The sequence below is a fragment of the Papio anubis genome, chromosome 6 (assembly GCF_008728515.1).
Source record: "Papio anubis isolate 15944 chromosome 6, Panubis1.0, whole genome shotgun sequence".
Lineage (NCBI taxonomy): Eukaryota > Metazoa > Chordata > Mammalia > Primates > Cercopithecidae > Papio > Papio anubis.
Window position 1 is genome coordinate 153,619,652 of NC_044981.1, and position 21,560 is coordinate 153,641,211.

The window sequence follows — 21,560 nt, forward strand, 5'->3', positions numbered from 1 at the left end:
ACAATCTCAGCTCACTGCAACCTCCGCCTCCCAGGTTCAAGCAATACTCCTGCCTCAGCCTACCGAGTAGCTGGGACTACAGGCACATACCACTATGCCCAGCTAATTTTTTGTATTTTTAGTAGAGATGGGGTTTCATCATGTTGGCCAGGATGGTCTTGATCTCCTGACCTTGTGATCTATCCACTTCGGTCTCACAAAGTGCTGGGATTACAGGCGTGAGCCATCGTGCCCAGCCAAAAGGCTATTTAAATATCCTTTCCTCCTTTCTCCGACTTCACATCTGTGTAAAGATGGATTTTCTTCATGTGCTTCAACCAAAACAACATATCAAAACAGACTGAATATAGAAGAAAATGCAAGAATACAGCTATCTTCCATTAAGCCAGATGTTAAAAAGATTTGAAAATGTAAAACAATGCCAATCTTTGTTAATCTTTTTGTTTTGGAAAAGTTATTTTTCATAAAAAATATGCTATTTTTGTCAGCATGATGAGTTTATTATGGTTCTTTTAAAATTAATAAATATTTTAAAAGTCAGTTTCAATTTCTAAATGTGGTATATCAATAGAGAGAACCCATGTAAACAAAAGCACTTCAGGGGTCTTCAACAATTTTTACATTTGTAATGGAGTTCTGAGAGCCCCATTTGAGAAACACTGAGTTAGCATACCAAGCCCTTCACAATCACACCAGACCTATCTTTCTAGCATTATTTCCTGACCTTTCCCTTCCCATCACCATCCTCCCCTTCCACTGCCATTCCCATGTCCAGAAATACCTGATGACTTTCAGGCCCCCTGTATTAGTACTAGGCTGCACTCAGCAAAGGGACCCTGGGCCCGGCCCATGAAACCAATTTTTCCTCCTGGGCCTCTGGGCCTGTGATGGGAGGGGCTCCCATGAAGGTCTCTGACATGCCCTGGAGACATTTTCTCCATGGTCTTGGGGATTAACATTAGGCTCCTTGCTACTTATGCAAATTTCTGCAGCTGGCTTTAATTTCTCCCCAGAAAATGGGTTTTTCTTTTCTATCGCATAGTCTGGCTGCAAATATTCCAAACTTTTATGCTCTGCTTCCCTTATAAAACTAAATGCCTTTAATAGCATCCAAGTCCCCTCTTAAATGCTTTGCTGCTTAGAAATTTCTTCTGCCAGATACCTTAAATCATCTCTCTCAAGTTCAAAGTTCCACAAATCTCTAGAGCAGGGGCAAAACGCCTCCGGTCTTTTTGCTAAAACATAACAAGAGTCACCTTTGCTCCAGTTCCCAACAAGTTCCTCATCTCCATCTGAGACCACCTCAGCCTGGATTTTATTGTCCATATTGCTATCAGCATTTTGGGCAAAGTCATTAAACAAGTCTCTAGGAAGTCCCAAACTTTCCCACAATTTCCTGTCTTCTGAGCCCTCCAAACTGTTCCAATCTCTGCCTGTTACCCAGTTCCAAAGTTACTTCCACATTTTTGGGTATCTTTTCAGCAATGCCCCACTCTACTGGTACCAATTTACTGTATTAGTCCATTTTCATATTGCTGATAAAGACTTACCTGAGACTGGGAAGAAAAAGAGGTTTAATTGAACTTACACTTCCACATGGCTAGGGAGGCCTTGGAATCATGGCAGGAGGTGAAAGTCACTTCTTACATGGCAGTGGCAAGAAGAAATAAGGAAGAAGCAAAAGCGGAAACCTCTGATAAACCCATCAGATCTTGTAAGACTTATTCACTATCAGGAGAATAGCATGGGAAAGACTGGCCCCCATGATTCAATTACCTCCCCCTGGGCCCCTCCCACAACTCATAGGAATTCTGAGAGATAAGATTCAAGTTGAGATTTGGGTGGGGACACAGCCAAACCATATCACCTCCAAACAGGCTACCCTCCTTATTTCCACTGTTCTTTTGAATGCCATCTCTACTACCCCTATGTGTCAAGTTTCTACTTGTTCTCTTAAAACCAAATTTAGTAAAATTTTCCTTCATTACCCTACAAAGTAAGTTACACTCTCCTGGGCCCTGGGAGCTTTGTGCAGAGCTGATGATCCTAAGAAATAATTTTGTATTAGACTGTGTATTAGTCTGTTCTCATGCTGCTAATGAAGACATATTGGAGACTGGGTAATTTATAAAGAAAAAGAGGTTTAATGGACACACAGTTCCACATGGCTGGGAGGCCTTGCAATCATGGCGGAAGGCAAAGGAGGAGCAAAGTCACATCTTACATGGCAACAGGCAAGACTTGTTCCCCCCATGTGCGGGGGAACTCCCCTTTATAAAACCATCAGATCGTGTGAGACTTATTCACTATCATGAGAACAGCACGGGAAAGACCTGCCCTCATGATTCAATTACCTCCCACTGGGTCCCTCCCACAACACATGGGAATTATGGAAGTTACAATTCAAGATTTGGGTGGGGACACAGCCAAACCATATCACATTGCTTATACATCTGTCTTTCCTCTATGCAGTGAGCTCCTCAGGTAAAGGAAGAGTATTCCAAAAAAGGAAGAGGAAAGAGACGAGCAGAAATTTCACTCTCCTGCCCTGACCTAATGACTCTGGGTCAAAGGGAGGGCACTTGGTTGTTGGGGCAACCCCCTTAAAAAAGGGATGTGCTGGACAAGACAGAAGATATACACTTGATCTACTAAGGGTAGCTGCCAGGCACACATACAAACCTTCTTTCCCCAACACACTTCCAGAAATGTCTTCTTTTAACATGAGCCAAAGTTGCCCACATACAAATTTAATTATGCACCCCTTCCCCGTAGGAAACTACCCAGAGAACTATCCAGCTATTGTAACCACAGGTGAGGCAGGATACCATTGTTCCTGGAGTGTAGGATCTTTGGGATATACCTGTGTTAGGTATTCTGCCAGCTTGGGACCAGATGGAAAATTTAATCACCAGCCCAATCATCTCTAAGACACAACGACTGGGGGTTAGGGAGAGGAACAAGAGAAGAGAACTTTGTTTTCAAATTATAATTTCCATCTTAAAAGGAAAAATGATGGTGTTAGAGGAGTGCTGAACTTATTTGCTTCTTAGCAGAAAAGAAAATCCAAGTGAAAGCATTTACCTTGTCTCTGCAACTAACATTGAGGCAACAGCATTTAAGATTCCTCTCTCCCATTATCCATGCCACGTTTCCCTGGCTTTTGACCAGAATCTTGGTTGCTACCTAGTTTAGCAAATCTGATTTCCTGGCCCTTCTCTTTCTCTATAAACTAAGGCAAGTGGTTTAGTTTTGTAATTTTCCTTGTGAAAAAAATCTTCAACCCACGGAGGATCAATTAAGACAACAATTTTTATTTACCAATTGGATTGCAATTACACTGCAGTTTCCTCAAATGTACTGAAGAAATGAACCCACAACAATTCTGTGTATTACCGGGTAGCAAGAGTGAAATTACAGCTTATTGTTCTTTATTAGCAAATGACCCTCAACTTCTGAAATAGAAAAGGGAGGCTCAAAATTCTGTTAAAGAAAGCTGCTCACGTGCAGATAGAAAAAACTGACCTATGCTAGGGGCACCTCAGAACCATGCAGTTTCCAAAATAATCCATTTCCTCTTCCAAAGGGAGGGTGATAAATCTTGAAATAAGGAAAACAGATCCTTTTTCCTTCAATAAAGATTCATTTAAGCAATACTTATCTCAACAGAACATATAAAAAATGCTAGGGGCCAAACCAGAAAAAGAGAATGTATCTTTAAACTGATTTTAAAAGAGCAAAACACAATTTCAGAAAAAGCATGTTTGGGACACAAGAACATCTTCGCCTTCTCTGGCCACTCTAAGCAATCTCATTCCGACCAGCTAACCTCAAAGGCACGTGTGGGGACAATCATGAGGCACATTATTTTCCAAAAAGAGAAAATACTTCTGATTCAGCATCTGGTAAATTCTAGGAAGAAGAAAACTCAGTGAGTTGGAGAAAAAAGCTTTACTGTGAAACATATAATAAGATACAGGACAATTTTCGACTAAAGTTGGAATCTCATTTTCAAGTGGCATCTAATTTATTCACATGTAAGTGAAGAATAAAGTCTATTTGGATTCTAAGTGGAGTCACTTTTCTATGGAGAAACGAACTTCACATAAAATGATTTCCATTGGATCCACAAAATCTAAGATTAAACTCTGAGGACGGAGCACAATCCTATGAATTTTGCCTCATAACAAATGAATGATTTTCCAAGCCAGAACCATTTGTTCAATACATGTGTCCAGTCTTCTCAACAGCATGGCAGGGAGTGTATAAGCTGGAAAAGTTCAACCAAGACGGAAGGATCTCCAGGTTTGACAAAATGATATATGACTTCCTCCATAGTGGTGGCTAGATTTATATACTAAGTGACTTTAAGAGGCATGCCCCTCCAGCCCTATCTCCCACCATCACACACACACACACACACACACACACAGGCACACACCCTTAGGAGGTTCACACTGTTATTTCAACGTGAATGCTTTGCCCTTGGGTATGATAATATGACCAACAAATTTTTATTTCATGGGATCTGGCCATTATTTGCTGAGATTTCAATTTATGACGTACTGTGTCTCAAGGTTCATTTAGGTTGTCTGATTTAAAGAATTAAAATCTACAATGCCAAGCTGAACTAGGACATCTTCTTTTTCAGTGACTAGGACATGGTGAGCATTAATATATAACCTTGTTCTGAGATGACGCTGAGGTACCAGGTTAGCAAGTGCTGGTGATTATATGTGATCAGTGATCTTTCAGTGAATATTTATGCCGTGCTAGACACTATGCCCAGTGCTTTACAGGTATCTTCTTTCTCTCAGCAACTCGCTACACTACATGAAAAAATTGAGGATTGGAGCTACTAGGTGATTGCTCAAAGACCCACAGCTACTAGTAAGTGATGGAGAGCAAAGCTCCTGCTTTTAACCATATTTGCTTCCCTTTGGGTCTACAAATAAGAGTTTCTATATTTTCCATGACATATTAGCTTTTTAGTACTTTCAGATACGCATTTACTGTTTACATGCTCCTTGAGGTCATTAACCTTTTTCTAGAGGTTAAATGTTATGTCTGGTTTGCTATCATCAATTTGTAAAGCCTTCCTTGTACATCCAAAGTTGAAGTAATCTGAATGTCAAGATTAATAGCTCAGATACCATCTTGTTACATCAAAATTGTGTTAACTCTGAAAAGGACATACACGGCTGCCTTAAATTGAAAATATCGGGGTGTTGGTGTTGAGAACACCATCACTGTCACCACCAACCACTGCCATCATCAACAGCAGCTACCATTGACAGCATCATTTATGTGCCAGGAACCATGGCTGTTTTACATGCAGAGCCTCTTAAGTGCCACAATAAGCCAATAGAGTAGGGATTATTATCCTCATTTTACAGCTAAGGAAAGTTAAGCTCAGGGAGGTTGTGAAAGATCTGGATTTCAGATCTTCTCAAAGAACTTTAAGTTCATCCTTTTCTTAAGTAGGTGGACCTCTAGAAGCCATGTTAAAAATGAATTTTAAAAATGAAGATCAGTGTCTGATCTATAATTGGCACCTCTGCAGCAATTTGGGATTATTCTTTGACTTGGGAAGATTCATGTGAGATCCCACTCCCACACACAACAGCAAGCTATTGTGTTAGATATTCAACCCGCGCCAACACAAAATTCCTCTTACCTATTATTTTGTCATTCTCTAATCTTTACTTCATGATGGCATCAATCAAAAATATCTGTCAAATGGGGACTTAACCTTTCTTTGCAATGTAAAACCTTCCATAGAATTCCCACCACGTCAGGGTTGGTGATAGCTTACAAGTCATTTTGGCTGACCAGTTTTCCTTCTCCCATTAGGAGGCTTGGATTTCTTCTCTATATTGTTTATGGAGCAGGAGAATGGGACAGTTTATAACAAAAGTATACACATAACGAGATCAAATCATTTGTGGTACACTGTTAGGAAATGCAGAAAGTTGTCCACATTCATGTTTGACTATACAGAGAACAAAACATGTGCTGTGATCAGTCAACACCTGACTGAACACCAAATGTCAAAGTATGTAACGCAGCTGCATGCCACAGGAAGTCAATTGGAATAACAATTTTAACAACTGATTTTGATATAATTTTTTTTTTTTTGAGACAGAGTTTCACTCTTGTTGCCCAGGCTGGAGTGCAATGGCCGATCTTGGCTCACTGCAACCTCCACCTCCCAGGTTCAAGCAATTCTCCTGCCTCAGCCTCCCAAACAGCTGGGATTAGAGGCACGTGCCACCACACCCGGCTAATTTTGTATTTTTAGTGGAGATGGGGTTTCTCCATGTTGGTCAGGCTGGTCTTGAATTCCCGACCTCAGGTGATCCCCCCAGCCTCAGCATCCCAAAGTGTTTGGATTACAGGCGTGAGCCACTGTGCCCAGCCTTGATATAATTTTATACTTACAGAAAAGCAGCACGAGTAGCTCAAAGAACTCCTGTTTACTTTTTACCTAGATTTACAAATTATTAATATTTTGCTCCATTTGATTTATCATTCATTCTTTTTATCCTGAACCACTGGAGAGCACTTTTTTGACATCTTGTTCCTTTATCCATAAATATTTCAGCATTTATTTCCTATAAACAAGGGCTTTTAGAATAATGAAATTTCTGATCAAAATTAACATAGTTACTCTACATTAGATTATCTATGTAGTTCTGATCAAAGTTAACATAGAAGCCACCAGAATAAATGTTAAAATGTTAACTATAAGGAAACAATACTTCGCTTTCATGGATAAAGATAATAAAAATACTTCACCTTCATTCCTCATGAGAGGAATTTTTTGGCCTGTTTTGCTTATTAGGATGTTCCCAGACCTTGCGATGGTGCCTGGCACATGGCAGGTGCTCAGCAGATACCTGTGAATTTCTGAATGTGATAGTGTGATAGTACATTGACCACATGTGTAAACAAAGTATTTCTAAAATAAAGAAAGGCAACAACAGCAAATTATCTAGTTATTACTTTATTAGCTATAATTTAGAATTTGCAAGTGACAGAAAAGGGGAAAGGCTTCAGACGCAAAGGACATTTGATAAGTTACCCTTTGAAGATGAGACAATCTTTGAAGATGAAGATTCTAAGCTAATCAGATGTGGCCCCCATGTGGGCCTGCGCTCTTTTCACAGGTAGCGGTTCCTGATGTACTCTCGGTACATGGCGGAGTCCTCTTTTCCTAGGGGCTGCATGATACCTCGGCTGGCCTGGATGTGGGCTTGGAAGATCTCTGTAGATTTTCTGTCCACTCTTGGGGGCTGGACTTCATAGATGTTATCTTGCGAGAAAGCTGAGATGGGTGTTCTATAAAAGATGAATAAAGGAGGGCTGCATTAAAGAAAACGTAAGGAAGGACCACAGGGAGCGGTCTCAGAAGCACTTCAGAGTCGCTGGCATTGAATAAGCAGGCTTACTTTTGATAAGCCGCTGGGATGACCTCCCCAGTCCTTGCGGGGCTGGTTTTCTCCTCTGTCTGGAGGACAGGGCTGGACCAACACCTCTGGGAGCCCGACCTGATTGCACAGGCAGGGCACACCCCTCTCCTCTGTTCTCACATCCCTGTGCACACCCACATCTGTGTACCCATCTGTCTCCCTCACATGACTGGGAGCAACTTTAGCTAAGGCTGTAGGGACTTTTTGCTCTTTTTCCTTGGCACATGATAGGAACTCACTGGTTTTTAAGGGAAGATTTAGTAGAAATCCATGAAGCAAGGGATAATGAGAATGCCTACCTCACACAGTTGTAAAGAGGAGTAAATGAGTTTATATGCATATTTATATGTATAAAGTGTTCACTTAGCATAGTGCCTGGGAGCTCAGTAAATGTGAACTATTGTTAACAATGACAGGTACAGAATTTCTTACCACAATTCTGAACTTCTAAAAGCTGAAACAACCAGAAGTTACTTTGCTGGCAAAATGTAACCCAACTGAAACTCATTTTGTGGCACGTCCTAATGAGCTGACAATAATCACCCCCACTTCCTGTGAATATTAATGTGTCTAATTATTGGACATGGCCTCCAATCACGCTGGGGATACTATTATAAGGTGTATGTACCATCCTGCTATGCTAACTGCCAATTCAGAATTCTGCAACTCATCTGGCCTCCGGCTTTTGGAAGACGGCCTGTGGGTAACAGGCCGCCGCGTCCTTCCTTTTTGGGGTAAATTGAGAAGCACCCAATAATCTCTCTATTCAAAAATATCCCTCCATTCCCACCCCACTCAGGCTGCCACAAGCTTAAAATTGCCATCCACCCCTTGGGGAAGGCACTGTCTCCAGAAAGGCCTTGTCAAAATGCAGCTCCGTGTCTGACATCCTTAGCAGGAAGTAAGCCTTCAAGGGATGAGTCAACCAAAAAGTCAGGTATGATGCAGAGTGTGTGTGTGTGTGTGTATGGGGTGTGCAAGCACACGTGCATGCCCAGGAAGGTCATGAAAAGGGGACGATGGTAAGCTAACACGGCATTGTGAGAGGCTTGGGGGCACAATGACAACACACTCTGCCACTTGGCTCAGGGCTGGCCCTGTGAGAATGGGGGTGGTTGGCCATAACAGGGCACCCAAGATAACACAGGGAAAGAAAATCCGGAGAATCTATTCTGCTGAGCTGAGATCTCAGGCTTGCTAGGGTGCATCTTATCAGAGGAATCAGAAAGGCACCCTGGATGCCAAATTGTTTGGTCAGCTGGGACTCCTGTGGAGATTCCCTGCAGTCAGACACAGAACTGGACCTCAGACCCAGCTGGGTCTGTATTTGAAATATTAACATTTCACTGGACACTAGATAGTATGGTGACATACAAAGGAAGACGGAAGTTGTACAGTAAAACTCCCCAAAAGGGCTCTATCTTCATAGGATGGGCTACAATTAAATGTGGGTCTTTTTTATGCTCCCAGAAAACAGTCAAGATAGTTTACTGTACTTCGCCTTTATCTAGAACAATGACACATCCTGAGATGACTGGAAACTACATTAAATTGCATTAAAATAACACAGAACCAGGGGTGACCAGGGGAGCAGGCTGCCCTGTCTGCACATGAGGCCCTTCAAAGGATCAGCAATAAGGAATCTCAGCTCCTTAGAGTAGGCTGGGTCTTTAAAGACTTCGATAGGAAGAGAGTCAATGACATTTTGGTTATAGAGAGAGCATGAGGACAGCAAAACTCTTACTGTACATGTTTCTCAAACACTGATCTGTCTTCAGCCTGTCAGAGAGCCATGTCAATGGCAGACCAACAAGAAGGATACTGCAGTCCGGAAAAGGTTGAGGGTTTTATCGCCAAGCCAACATCGACGGCACAAAGAAATTATTTATAGATCAAAGTATACAATGATATTAATATACACTAAAGAAATTTATGTATTTGTTATGTCTAATGCTGCTAATCTCTATCTTTTGTAGACTCATTTGTCATCAGATTCACTAGATTAAAAAACAGTGTGTATGCATGTGTGTAGATGAGACATGGTGTGTATATACACACACACACTATATATATATAGTTATGCTTTATATCCACTTATATATGTATACATATTCTTTAAAAACAATGCAGAAGAAAGGGATATATATATATATTTTTCAACCATCCCCACCAAGTACTGTGCTTTAAGTGAAGCCATGTGAACTTTTATAATGGTCATTCTATCGTGCAGATATTGGAACAAAAATATAGTTAATGAGCATATGGGGTTTGGAGCCGATAAATCTAGATAACATATTGTAACACCTATTATTTCCTAGGTAGAGCTGGAACATCTTGTCCTTAAAATGTGACTGTTTTTGTTTTATACTGTTATATAGAAAAGATCAATGAAATACACGATAGAGACTTAGAGGCTGCTACAAGGTTGGTAAAGTTTCTGTTGAAATGCCATTATGTACACATTAATTAAATATAAAAACTAATAATATTTACCCAATATTTATCATAGAAAAACTACTGTGTTTCACATTTATCAGTGCTTTTCACTTTTTTATTGCAAAATAAATCCGATACAGAAAATCACACAAAACAACAACATAATTATTATAAAGTGAACATCACCCAGGTCAACAAACAGAAATTCTGACAACCAACCCAAAGCCCCTTCCAGGTGCCCCAACGCAATCACAATCCCCTACCCTGACTCATAAGTAACCTTCTCCTGACTTCTATAGTGATCATTTGTTTGCACTTTTAAAAAAAGACACTGTCATTCAAATGTGCATCCCTAGATTCTATAGTCTTGTTCATTTCAAAAGTGTGATATGCCTTTTAATCTACAGGTGCTCTCATCTTTCTTTTTCTTTCTTTCTTTTTTAAGAGACAGGGTCTTGCTGTATCTCCTAGGCGGGAGTGCAATGGAGTGATCATGGCTCACTGCAACCTCGAACTCCCGGGCTCAGGCAATCCTCCTGCCTTGCCCTCCCAAAGTGCTGGGACAGGCTTGAGCCACCGAACCCGGCCTCTCACCTTCCTTTTTCTTACAATGTATTATCTGCTGAAGAATCTGGGTTGTAGAGTTTCCCTCAGTTTGAATTTAGCCGCTTGCATAGTCAAGATGCAGTTCCTCTGCCCTTTATACGTGCTGTGGGTCAGCAGGTGGATCCAGAGGCTGGTGAGATGCTATTTTGATTGCTTTGGGAAGACTATGGGTGGTGGTGTACTCCTGCATCAGGAGGGCCACAGTGTCTGGTTGCTTATCTTTTTTATGTTAACAGCCATTGAGGCCAATGCCTAGATCCAGTAATTCATTGGGGCTTGTCAAATGATCACTTGACACTTCGTCTTCAATCCTTTTTAATGTCTTTCTTCATTTCTTTTTAAAGCTTTGTATTTTAGTTCATTTTGAAATAGTATGTTTCCGTTTTAATCTCTTTTATTATCTTGTCTTTCTGATGGTTTTGTTGTGTGTAGGGATGTTATTTTGCTGTTCTTTAGAATTCTATGATGAGATTGGCCCTTGATACTTTTCTGTTGCTTATTGTGCAAAATTAGTTTTGCAGAGCCTTAAGAAGATGTTGCTCAGGAAAGATTCACTTAACTTCACAGAACTCTTTGGTTGTTTCAGTGAAGTGTTGAAAACTACCGCAGCTTGCTCTCTGAGGTTTCCTCTCTGCTCCCCTTACTCAGTGTCGTCTGGGCTTTCTCCCTCCTTCATCTCCATTGTCCTGCTCAACTTTAATGCCACCGTCAGCAATTTCTCCTGCCGTGTCCAGGAAGGGAGTTTTGGCCATTTGGGTTCAAGAGTGTATGTGGCCTAGACGGCCTCAGCCCCTTTCAGAGCTCAGCAAAAACCCCTTGCACTCCCCTGGTACTGAATTGGGTGAACCCCTTCTGTTTCAGCTGCAGTGATTTCTGGCAACTACCTGTGAGCTATTTTGGGGTTCTCCTATTCTCAGATGCCCCACTATTCCCTCCTGCTTCTTCCCCTTGCACACACACTGCTATCATGCAGGTCTTATGGTTGTGGGTGGTTGACCTCAACAGCCTCTAGATTTGTGGGTGTGTGGGGATACTGTATCACATACTTTTGAGGTAAGTGTTGTCTGTGGGTACCTGGTTTTGCTAAGCAGTTGTTCTGTTTTTTGTGTGAGGATTCAGAGAGATTTTAAAATGATGCTGCTGCAGCCTTCTTCCAGAACCGACCAGGCTCTATTTTTAAAAGTGTATTTTTCACCCATGCCTCAAACTGAGCCCTACATTTGCTATACTGTCAGCTGCAGGGCTCCATTTTCCTTGTTCTGGAGATGGGCACGGCCACGCCACCCCTCCTTACCCAGGGCTGCTCTCAGAGAAGCTCCTTCCCAGCTCAACTCCCACATCTACTCTCGCAGGACCTGTTCCCTTCAGAGACAGTGCATACTGCAGATGTTCAGATGGACCAGCTATCTGAGTGATGGGAGACTTCGGGGGTGCGGGTGAGGTGGGAGCCCTCTTAATCTTGTGGTTTTTGCATGTGGCTAATCAGGTATTGCCTATATAGCAGTAGAGGTACAAGAAGAGTGAGAGAAATGTTTTAAATGACTACTTATCAGATATACTTCTATTGTAGCTAATGGAAGATGATGGTACACCATCTATTCTAATGTGAGCTGCGGTCTCAGAAACATTTGACAGTCGCCAGATTGAATAAGCAGGTTTACTATTAACAAGCTGCTGGAATGACCTCCCCAGTCCACTCAGGGCTGTTTTTTTTTCCTCTGCCTGGAGGACAGAGTTGGACTAGTACCTGCCTGGGAGCCTTGCCTGATGGATAGGCAGGGCACGCCCCTCTCCTCTGTTCCCACAGCCCTGTGCACACCTATGTCTGTGCACCCATCTGTCTCCCTCATGTGATTGGGAGCAACTTTTGCTGAGGCTGTACAGACTTTTTGCTCTTTTTCCTTGGCATATAGTAGGGACTCAACAGCTTTTTAAGGAAGATTTAGTAGAAATCAGTAAAGTAGGGGATACTAAGAATTCCTACCTCACACAGTTGTTGAGTGGAGTAAATGAGTTTACATGTATAGCATAGTGCCTGAGTGCTCAGTAAAGGTGAACTATTGTTAATTACATGGCCATGGTGGGTCATGCCTGTAATCCCAGCACTTTGAGAGGCTGAGGCAGGTGGATCACTTGAGGTCAGGAGTTCGAGACCAGCCTGGCCAATATGGTGAAACCCCGCCTCTACTAAAATTACACAAAACAGCAGCTCGTGGTGTCAGGCACCTGTAATTCCAGCTACTTCAGAGGCTGAGGCAGGAGAATTGCGTGAACCCAGGAGGCGGAGGTTGCAGTGAGCCGAGATCAGGCCATTGCATTCCAGTCTGGACAACAGAGTGAGACTCTGCCTCAAAACAAAAACAAAAACAAAAAAAAAACAATTACAGATACATAATTCCTATCTGCAATTCTGAAATCCCAAAAGCTATAATAACCAAAAGTTACTTTGCCGGCAAAATGTGACCCAACTGAAACTAATTTGGGCCTTGGGCTTCATGGACAAAGAAGCCCTGGGTGGCTACCCAAGGACCTCACTCCACCATCTGAGCCGAGTTCCTTTACCATTGTTGCCTAGTGGGATGAGGTCACTACTAAGAACAAATAGCAGTTGTATGTTTCCCATACTCCTCCTTTCTGAGTGAGAGTTTTAATTTTCCTTTGCCACCACTGTATATTGGGAGCAAAGAGGCAGTCTTCATTTACAGGTCACTAGGTGGTAAGAAGCAGTATCTGGACCTGATGAAGAGAGCTGCACATACCCAGAGATCCCAGACTTTGAATGGGATGCAGAAATTTACAAGGGACGGAGTGGGCCCTACTTATAGCAAGAAGAGTATGCATGGGTAACCGGGAAGCTAGAGGGCAGATGGTGACACATGACATAGATGAGGCTCCTCACCATCCACTGCATTCTCCATCTAGTGTGCAGCAGCGGAAAAGCAAAAATGAATATCCCAGGATCCCTTGCAATTCAGGTTCAAAATGCAATTTAGGTTCTACCTACGACTGGTACTCAAGTGCTTTGATTTGGAACTGGGTCATATGGAAAGCAGCAAGATGCAGAGTATGTGTTTTGCAGATTGGTGGCATAGGTGATGTGCTCTTGAGTTGGGCACTGTGGTAATGGCTTTTTGAATACAGTAGTTCCCCCTTATCCTTCAGGGATAGGTTTCAAGACCCCCAGTGGATGCTGGAAACTGCAGATAGCACCAACCCTCATATATCCTGTTTTCCTATACATACATACCTATGATACGGTAATTTATAAATTAGGCACAGTAAGAGATTAACAGCATACCTAATAATATAACAGAACATGTATGACGATATTCTGTAATAAAAGTTATGTGAGGCCAGGTGCGGTGGCTCATGCCTGTAATCCCAGCACTTTGGGAGACCAAGGCAGGCAGATCACCTGAGGCTGGGAGTTCGAGACCAGGGTGACCAACATGGAGAAATCCCATCTCTATTAAAAATACAAAATTAGCCAGGCATGGTGGTGCATGCCTGTAATCCCAGCTACTTGGGAGACTGAGGCAGGAGAAATGCTTGAACCCAGGAGGCAGAGGTTGTGGTGAGCCAAGATAGTGCCATTGTACTCCAGCCTGGGCAACAAGAGTGAAACTCTGTCTAACAACAACAAAAAAAAGACAAGACAAAAAAAGTTACATGAATAGTGTCTCCATCACTCAAAATGTCTTATCGTTCTGTACCTCAGGTAACTGAAACTGCAGAAAGAGCAGCTCTGGATAAAGGGGGACTACTGCGGCTGGTTTTGGAGCCAGCAGCTGCTGTGATAGCTTCCTGATGAAGGCAGACACAGCAGCTCCTCTGATGGTTTGCCATATGGTTTTGGGAGTCATTTGTGGAAGTCTGGTCTAGAGTCTACTTCTTCAGCTCTCCAGTGATCTGGAAACTACCTAAAATCCTATAATAAATCACTTTCTGTTTCATTTACCTAGAGCAGATTATGCTTTCTGCAACTGAACCCTGGCCAGCACAGTCAGCTAACTGGTAAAGAAATCCAGCGCCAGCCCTCTTATTTTAACCAGGAGCAAGCTCCCATGCACCCAAGAGACCCCGTTCCTAGATGGTTCTGGCAGAGAATGAACTCTTTCAGCAGCTGAGCACATGTATGTTTGCTCCTCAAGGAGAGAGAGAGGACAGTCTGCCACAGGCACATATATGAGTGGCAATGGTGGTACTTTTTATGTTTTAGCCTTTGCCGTTGATATTTTGTGTTGGTCCAGGTAGAGTAGAACTAAACTCTTTTTTTTTTTTTTTAACACACTCTCTGAGAGCTGTAAAATAAAAAGGCCATTTGTATTTTAAAAATAACTTTTGGTTTTAGAGAAATAAAGCATGATGATTTTCTGACCTGAAATAGGTAAAATGCTTCCAATTCAGAATGCAATTTATAAACAGCACAATTTCCCTCCCATTTGCAGGACATACTGTCTACCTTAGTATAAAAAGAAGTGCAGTTTTTCTCTGTTTCAGGTGCGTTTATTATCACAAACACTGGGGAAGCATCCACCAATATATGGCTGCATTGTTTGTAGGCTCTAACTCTAACATTTCGGCTGTTGTTTAATGAGAGAGGGCTTGGCTCTGAGCCACAGGCAACATGGACTGGTTCTCCTCACAGTACTGGGTCTGCTCTGAAAGGGCTTTTCTGCCAACAAAGGACAGGTGGCACATTAAGCACACAACAGCTGTTCTCAAAGGGCAAAGAATGTAACTGCTCCTCCCAGAGCCATCCTTTCTCCCTGCCTGGATGCAGGGCCAGACGCTTCCTCTGCACAACTGGTCATCCATCAGACATTTATACAGGGACCTTTTGGAGGGATCAGTCCCTTCTGTCCTCACATTTCCTAGAACAGAAGCAGCGGTGGCCACTCCTGCTGTCACTCCTGGAAACTCAGACCAATGAACTATAGTAATGGTGTGTGTCTTATCTCCCACATGGAGGTGATGACGCCCTACTTAGGTTCTTCATGTCCGTTCTGATAGTCCCATCTTTTCCTGGTTATTGATAAAGAGTCACCATTGACTTTGTCATGTCACATCATTACATTTCTTGTGACTTTCATCTTTTTTCTAATAAACTTTTAATTTTAGGTCCACATTAGATTTACAGAATTACTGTGTAGAAGACAGAGAGTTCCTACGTATTCCATGTTGTTTAATGAGAGAGGGCTTGGCTCTGAGCCACAGGCAACAAGGACTGGGTATCCCACACAGCACTGTGGGTCTGTGCAGGATACAATTTCCTGTCTTATTAACACCTTCTTCCATTAGTATGGTACATTTGCTATACTTAATGATCTGATAGTGATACATAATTATTACCTACAATCCATACTTGGTTTTTACCTAATGTCCTTTTACTGTCCCAGGATCCCATTTGGGACACATTACATTTAGTCATCATGTCTCCTTAGGCTCCTCTGGGCAGTGACAGTCTCAGGCTTTACTTGTTTTTGACGACCTTGACGGTTTTGAGGGATGCTTAACCTGCATCTTTTCAGAGTTTTCCTAAGAATCACAGAAAACTGTCATTTGGAAGAAGGTATCAGTAGGATCATGAGCCTCCAAAATAAGACCTAAGTGTTCTGAGGTTACAGACGGATGAAGTCAGGGGTGCTCTGCCCAGTGGATGCCCCACTGGCTACCAAGGACATTCCTGTGAAGGATCCAGCAGAGCAGCTCCCCAGCCTGGCTGTTACATTCAAATGGGAGAATTGTACAAAGTACAGATTTCCAGGCTTTGGCCCAAGTGTACTGGATTAGAATCTCTAGCAATGGGGCCTTGGATTCTGTATTTTTTTATCCTTTAAAAAATAATAATGCTAATTATTTTTAATACTGGCAATTATAAAGAAAACATGGCCTATAATCTGTTAGTATTATTAATATAAATAAAAGTATAAATGTGGAAAATTTAAACAGTAGTCAAAAGTCCAAAATGAAAACTGAGTGTCCCCCATAATGTAAACATGCTCTAGGAGCACTCTGGTTGCTCCCTTTTTTTATTGTTTTTTGTTTGTTTGTTTGTTTGCTTGCTTTGGAATTTGCATTTCAACAAGCTTCCTAAAATATGTCAGTGTAACTGGAAAACTGGAACCCACTACTATAGAAACAATGAAAAATTCAGCTGTCGGGGAGCACGATGTCCCTTTCAGTGCCGACTGCCCTTATGTGATCATAAAGCCATGCTCTTCCCCTTCTCCACTGCACAGGCCAGTAGTAGAGCCCTCAGATGGGCAGACATCTGCATGGAGAGCAGCCTGTGATAGCCTGGGGGATGCTGGCACCAAGCAGCATGAGGAGGACACTCTCATTAAGGGAGAGGGGGCAGCCTGGAGTGGGGAGAAAGAGCCCAGGCAAGGGAAGGCCATCCCTCCAGAGGCCAGATCCAGTGTAGGGAGTGAGAACCTGGACGCAGAGAGGAGGGCATGCATGTGGATGCAGCCTGAGGAGGTATGTCAGAGCCCAAGCAGGGAGAGGCAGGCATGGGAGTCCACATGGAGGGGTGGCCTGGGGCCCGCGGGGAGGAGGAGGGCATCCCTGTGGGCGGGTGTCTCCATGAGTGGAGTCAGAGCCTGAATGGAGGGTGTTCATGTGGGGGAAGGGGTGGATGCAGTGGTGATGGCCAGCTGGTTATGTATGGGGGGATAAATCCAATAAATATAACAAGGGTAATGGGAGTCCAGTTTCCTAACTGTTGGAGAAGGCAGTTACTAGCAAGAACAGGGAGAAGGCTCGAATAAACCCTGGATACCCTACAATTAGAAGAATCAGTATGAACTTATGGATTTAAATATATATTTAGCTGCATTTTATTTATAAAAATATTTGATATAATACATAAAATAGACATGCATGTATATACCTACATATACATTTTCACATATATGTACATGTACACATAAAATTGTGAATGTGTTTTCAGTGGGCCTGGGGGCAGTGACACTCCAATGGCAACAGGTACACCTAATGCCCAGATCTTGGCTTTAATGTCATTTTCCACTAAAAATAATCAGGGATCCTTAGAGAAATGACTGATTTCAGGGCTGGGACAGACAAAGGACATGATGAGCCTAGAACATCTTGTGCCAGAAATCAAAGACGTATTCAAAGGCTGATGAGGACATATCCAAAGAACACAGGAGCCAGGCTGAGGAGACTCTGGTGAAATTTGGAACACTCTGAGCTTCACAACAAATAATGTCAGTAACAAAGTATATCCCATTGAATACACAGGAAGTTACGATCTCATAGTAAAAAAACAATGAAAAAAATGAAAATGTGATGAAGGATTTTTAGTTTCAAAGTACCTTCCATAAAATATTTATTAATTAAAAGAAAAAAACAAGCAACTTTAAGTAGAAAAGCTCAGAAGATATTGCTTACTCAAAGGATTTAAAAAAAAAAAAATCATTAGGCCAGGCACTGTGGCTCAAGCCTGTAATCCCAGCACTTTGGAAGGCTGAGGCAGGAGGGTCACTTGAGTCCGGGAGTTCAAGATCAGCCTGGGCAACATAGTGAGACTCTCATCTCCACAAAAAAAAAATAAAATAAAATAAAAAATAAAAAATTAGCTGGGTTCGGTGGAACATGCCTGTGGGCCCGGCTAGTTGGGAAGTTGAGGTGGGAGGATTGCTTGAGCCCACCAGGTCAAGGTTCCATGATCATACTACTGCACTCCAGCCTGGGCTACAGAGCGAGACACTGTCTTTAAATAAACATCATCAGTAACGGCACATACTGAAATTGTGTGCTCATGATAGGATGCAATAAAAAGAACTCACCATCACTTCTGTGATATTTCTGTTTGTATTTGTTATGTACCTTAAGCCAGTATTTATTATGTCACAGTTTCTGGAAGTCAGGGATCTGAGAGTGGCTTAGTTTAATAGTTCTGGTTCCCGGTGTCCCATGAGGGTGTAGTCAATCTGTTGATTACAGCTACTGTCAACTCAAGGCTTAACGGAGGCTGGAGAATCCTTTTCCAAGTTGTCTCACTTGGTTGACAGGCTCCAATTTCTCACTAGTTGTTGGCTGGACACAACAGTTCCTTATGGGCCTATCCACATGGCTGTTTACAACATGGAAGCTTGTTTCCCAGAGCAAGTGATCCAAGAGATAACTTTCACAACCTAATCACTTCTGCTGTATGCTCGTGGTCACAAAGACCAATCCCGGCACAATGTGGGAGGAGATTACATGAGGATATGAATAACAGGAGGTGTGGCCAACTTGAAGGTTAGCTACCACACTGTTATCCCCTGATTTATAAGCTGAAGATAATCATAAACCCAAATCAATGCCTATTCTATAAAATAACTGGCCGGCATTCTTCAGCGTGGCAAGGTCATAAAAATCAAGGAAGAGTGGAGAACTTTTACCAGAATGAAAAAGGCTAAAGAGACGTGACAACTAAATGCAACATCAGATACTGGACTGGATCCTTTTGCAATTAGGGACATTTTTGGGAGTACTGGCAAAAACTTGAATGGGTTTCGAGGATTAGAAAGTTGCAGTGTACTGAGGTTAATTTCCTGATTTTCCTGATTGTATTGTGATTTTCTAGGAGAATATTCTTATGTATAAAAATACCCACAAAAGTGGTAGGGAGAGAGAGGATATCAGGCCTGAAACTCACTCTCAAATGATTGGTAGTGGGGAGGGAATGGTCTCTGTTTTGTTATGGTAACTTTTAGATAAGCTTGAGATTTTCAATTTAAAAATGTATATAAATTAAAGGGACCTATAAGAGAAATTTAAAATTGTCTAGGTTAAAAAATTAGGTAGAATTATATGAAACTGCTATTTTTGTAGCTAAAAAGTGTAAATATTAGTGATTTCATATGGTACCATTTAACATGAGAAAATTACAACAAACTAATCAACACCAAAGATAATGAAATTCTAGATTTACATAAGAATACAAAATGATTCTGTGCCCTTTCGAGGATCTCTCTCCTGTAGTTACTCACCCTGTCCAGTGCCCAGCATCTGTCTCTGCCATCAGCATACAGAGAATCTGCTGTGTAACGCCTGTCTGAGGAATGATCCTTCCTCAAGTTCATATTCCCCTCCAGAAACTGTCCTATTCCTCTGTACCTTTTTATAGTAACATTTTTTGAAAGAATGGCTTCTACTCCTGATGTCCTCTTACTTCCCATTTTTTCCTGAATTCATTCCAAGCGGGCTTCCAAGGTTACCACCCATAGAAACTCTCTCACCAGGGTCATTAATAACCTTCCTGTTGCCTAAACTAATAACCATTTTTCTGTATTCTACACTGCTGCCCATTTTCCTTCTTGAAACACTTTTTTCTCTTAGCTCCCATGAAACCAACTCCTCTTGAGTTTCCTCCTATTTCCCTCTTTGCTTATATCCTTGTCCACTACAATTCAGAAAGGATCCACGGTCATCTTTTAGAGATGTAAATCAGAGATGCAGCTCTCTACTTAAAACCCTCTGGATGGTTTCAGAGTAACAGCTAAGCTGCTGTGAGAGGTTCCCTGAGATCTGGCCCCTACCTATGCCTCACTCCATCCCATAGCACATGCCTCTGTGCCTTTGACCCAAGTTTCCACTTGCATATTAGTCCATTTTTACACTGCTATGAAGAACTGCCTGAGACTGAGTGATTTACAAAGGAAAGGGGTTTGCTTGACTCACAGTTCAGCATGGCTAGAGAGGCCTCAAGAAATTTACAATCATGGAAAAGGGGAACAAGGCACCTTCTTTACAAGCTGACAGGAAGGAGAAGTGACAAGCGAAGGGAAAGAGCTCCTTATAAAACCATCAGATATCAAGAGAACTCACTATCACGAGAACAGCACGGGGAAAAACCACTCCCATGATTCAATTACCTCCACCTGGTCTCTCCCTTGACCCATGGGGATTATAATTCAAGATGAGATTTGAGCAGGGACACAAAGCCTAACCACATCAGCTTGCTTCTCAAACATGCCAAGTTTATTCCTGCCCTGGTCTTTTGTGTATGTTCTCTCTGCTTCAAACACTCTTCCCCAGTCATCTCATGTAGACTGCTCTTCTTCATTAAGTTCTCAGCTTAAACATTAACTTCTCAGAGAGAACTTTCCTCTAAGCCTAATTTAAAACAGCTCCTGACCTGTACCTGCTCCAATCACTCTCTCGCATTCCCCTGCTTTGTGTTCTTCAGGGCATTTACCCTAATATGAAACCGTCTTACTTATGTATTTATTAGGTCAATACCAGTCTGCCTACCCTAAAACAGAAGGGCCCTAGGGAACCTTGTCAGTCTTGTTCTTTACTGTGTCCCCAGTGACTAGAACAGTGCCGGACACATAGTAGGTGCTTAGGTATTTGGTGAATAAATGAATCACCTACTTTCTGTTTCAAGCTGTTAATGATTCCAATTATTAGATGACTTGTGGCTATGATGATAATTATAGATTCTTTAAAGGACCTCTATTCCAATCATCTTGTCCAACCTCAAACCAAATGAAGATGCTCTCCATCACATTGCTGGTAGAAGGTGATCTGCCTCTGCTTGAGTACTCGCAGTAATGGAGACCCAGGACTTTCGATCATGGGATGTTTACAGGCCATTGTCGATAGCTCTGTTTGTTAGAAAGATGTTCTCTTCAGCACTCTAAATCTTCCTCCCTATATATTCCACTTATTGGTCCCTGAAGCAACTCAAAAAGCCCTGCTTCACTTGACAGTGATTCAAATGTTACTTGCGGGAATGATCACACGATTCCTAATTCTCTTCTCTGAGATAAATACTCCCAGTCATCTCAACACTGCACGTGACATGAAAAATTATCCAACACTGCACATGAGAAAGGTTTGTGAAATTTTACCAGCTTGGTTTTTTAAAAAATAAAACCTTTCTAAGCATCTTATCTGGGAACTACAACACAAGAGTGTCCTTGGATATTCTGAGAATGTGGTCTCATTTCTCACAGCTGTCTTTCTGTTCTGTTAACAGCCTGGTTCTCTGCATCACACTCTTTCTGATACTGAGGGAACTGGGACAAC

General features: G+C 42.1%; 1 protein-coding gene across 5 annotated transcripts in view; it reads right to left on the bottom strand.

Moving 5' to 3' along the window:
- Positions 1–6,987: 6,987 nt before the first annotated feature.
- The window catches only part of FIG4 (FIG4 phosphoinositide 5-phosphatase), a 126,549-nt gene continuing 111,976 nt past the window's right edge, over positions 6,988–21,560 (bottom strand). For all 5 annotated transcript variants that reach the window (XR_004184454.1, XM_003898322.5, XM_031667540.1 and 2 more), the window contains one exon: positions 6,988–7,341. Coding sequence is in view for 4 of the 5 variants with exons in the window: in XM_003898322.5 (XP_003898371.1) it covers positions 7,164–7,341 (178 nt within the window). In the remaining variant the exon portion in view is untranslated. The remainder of the gene's footprint in view (positions 7,342–21,560) is intronic.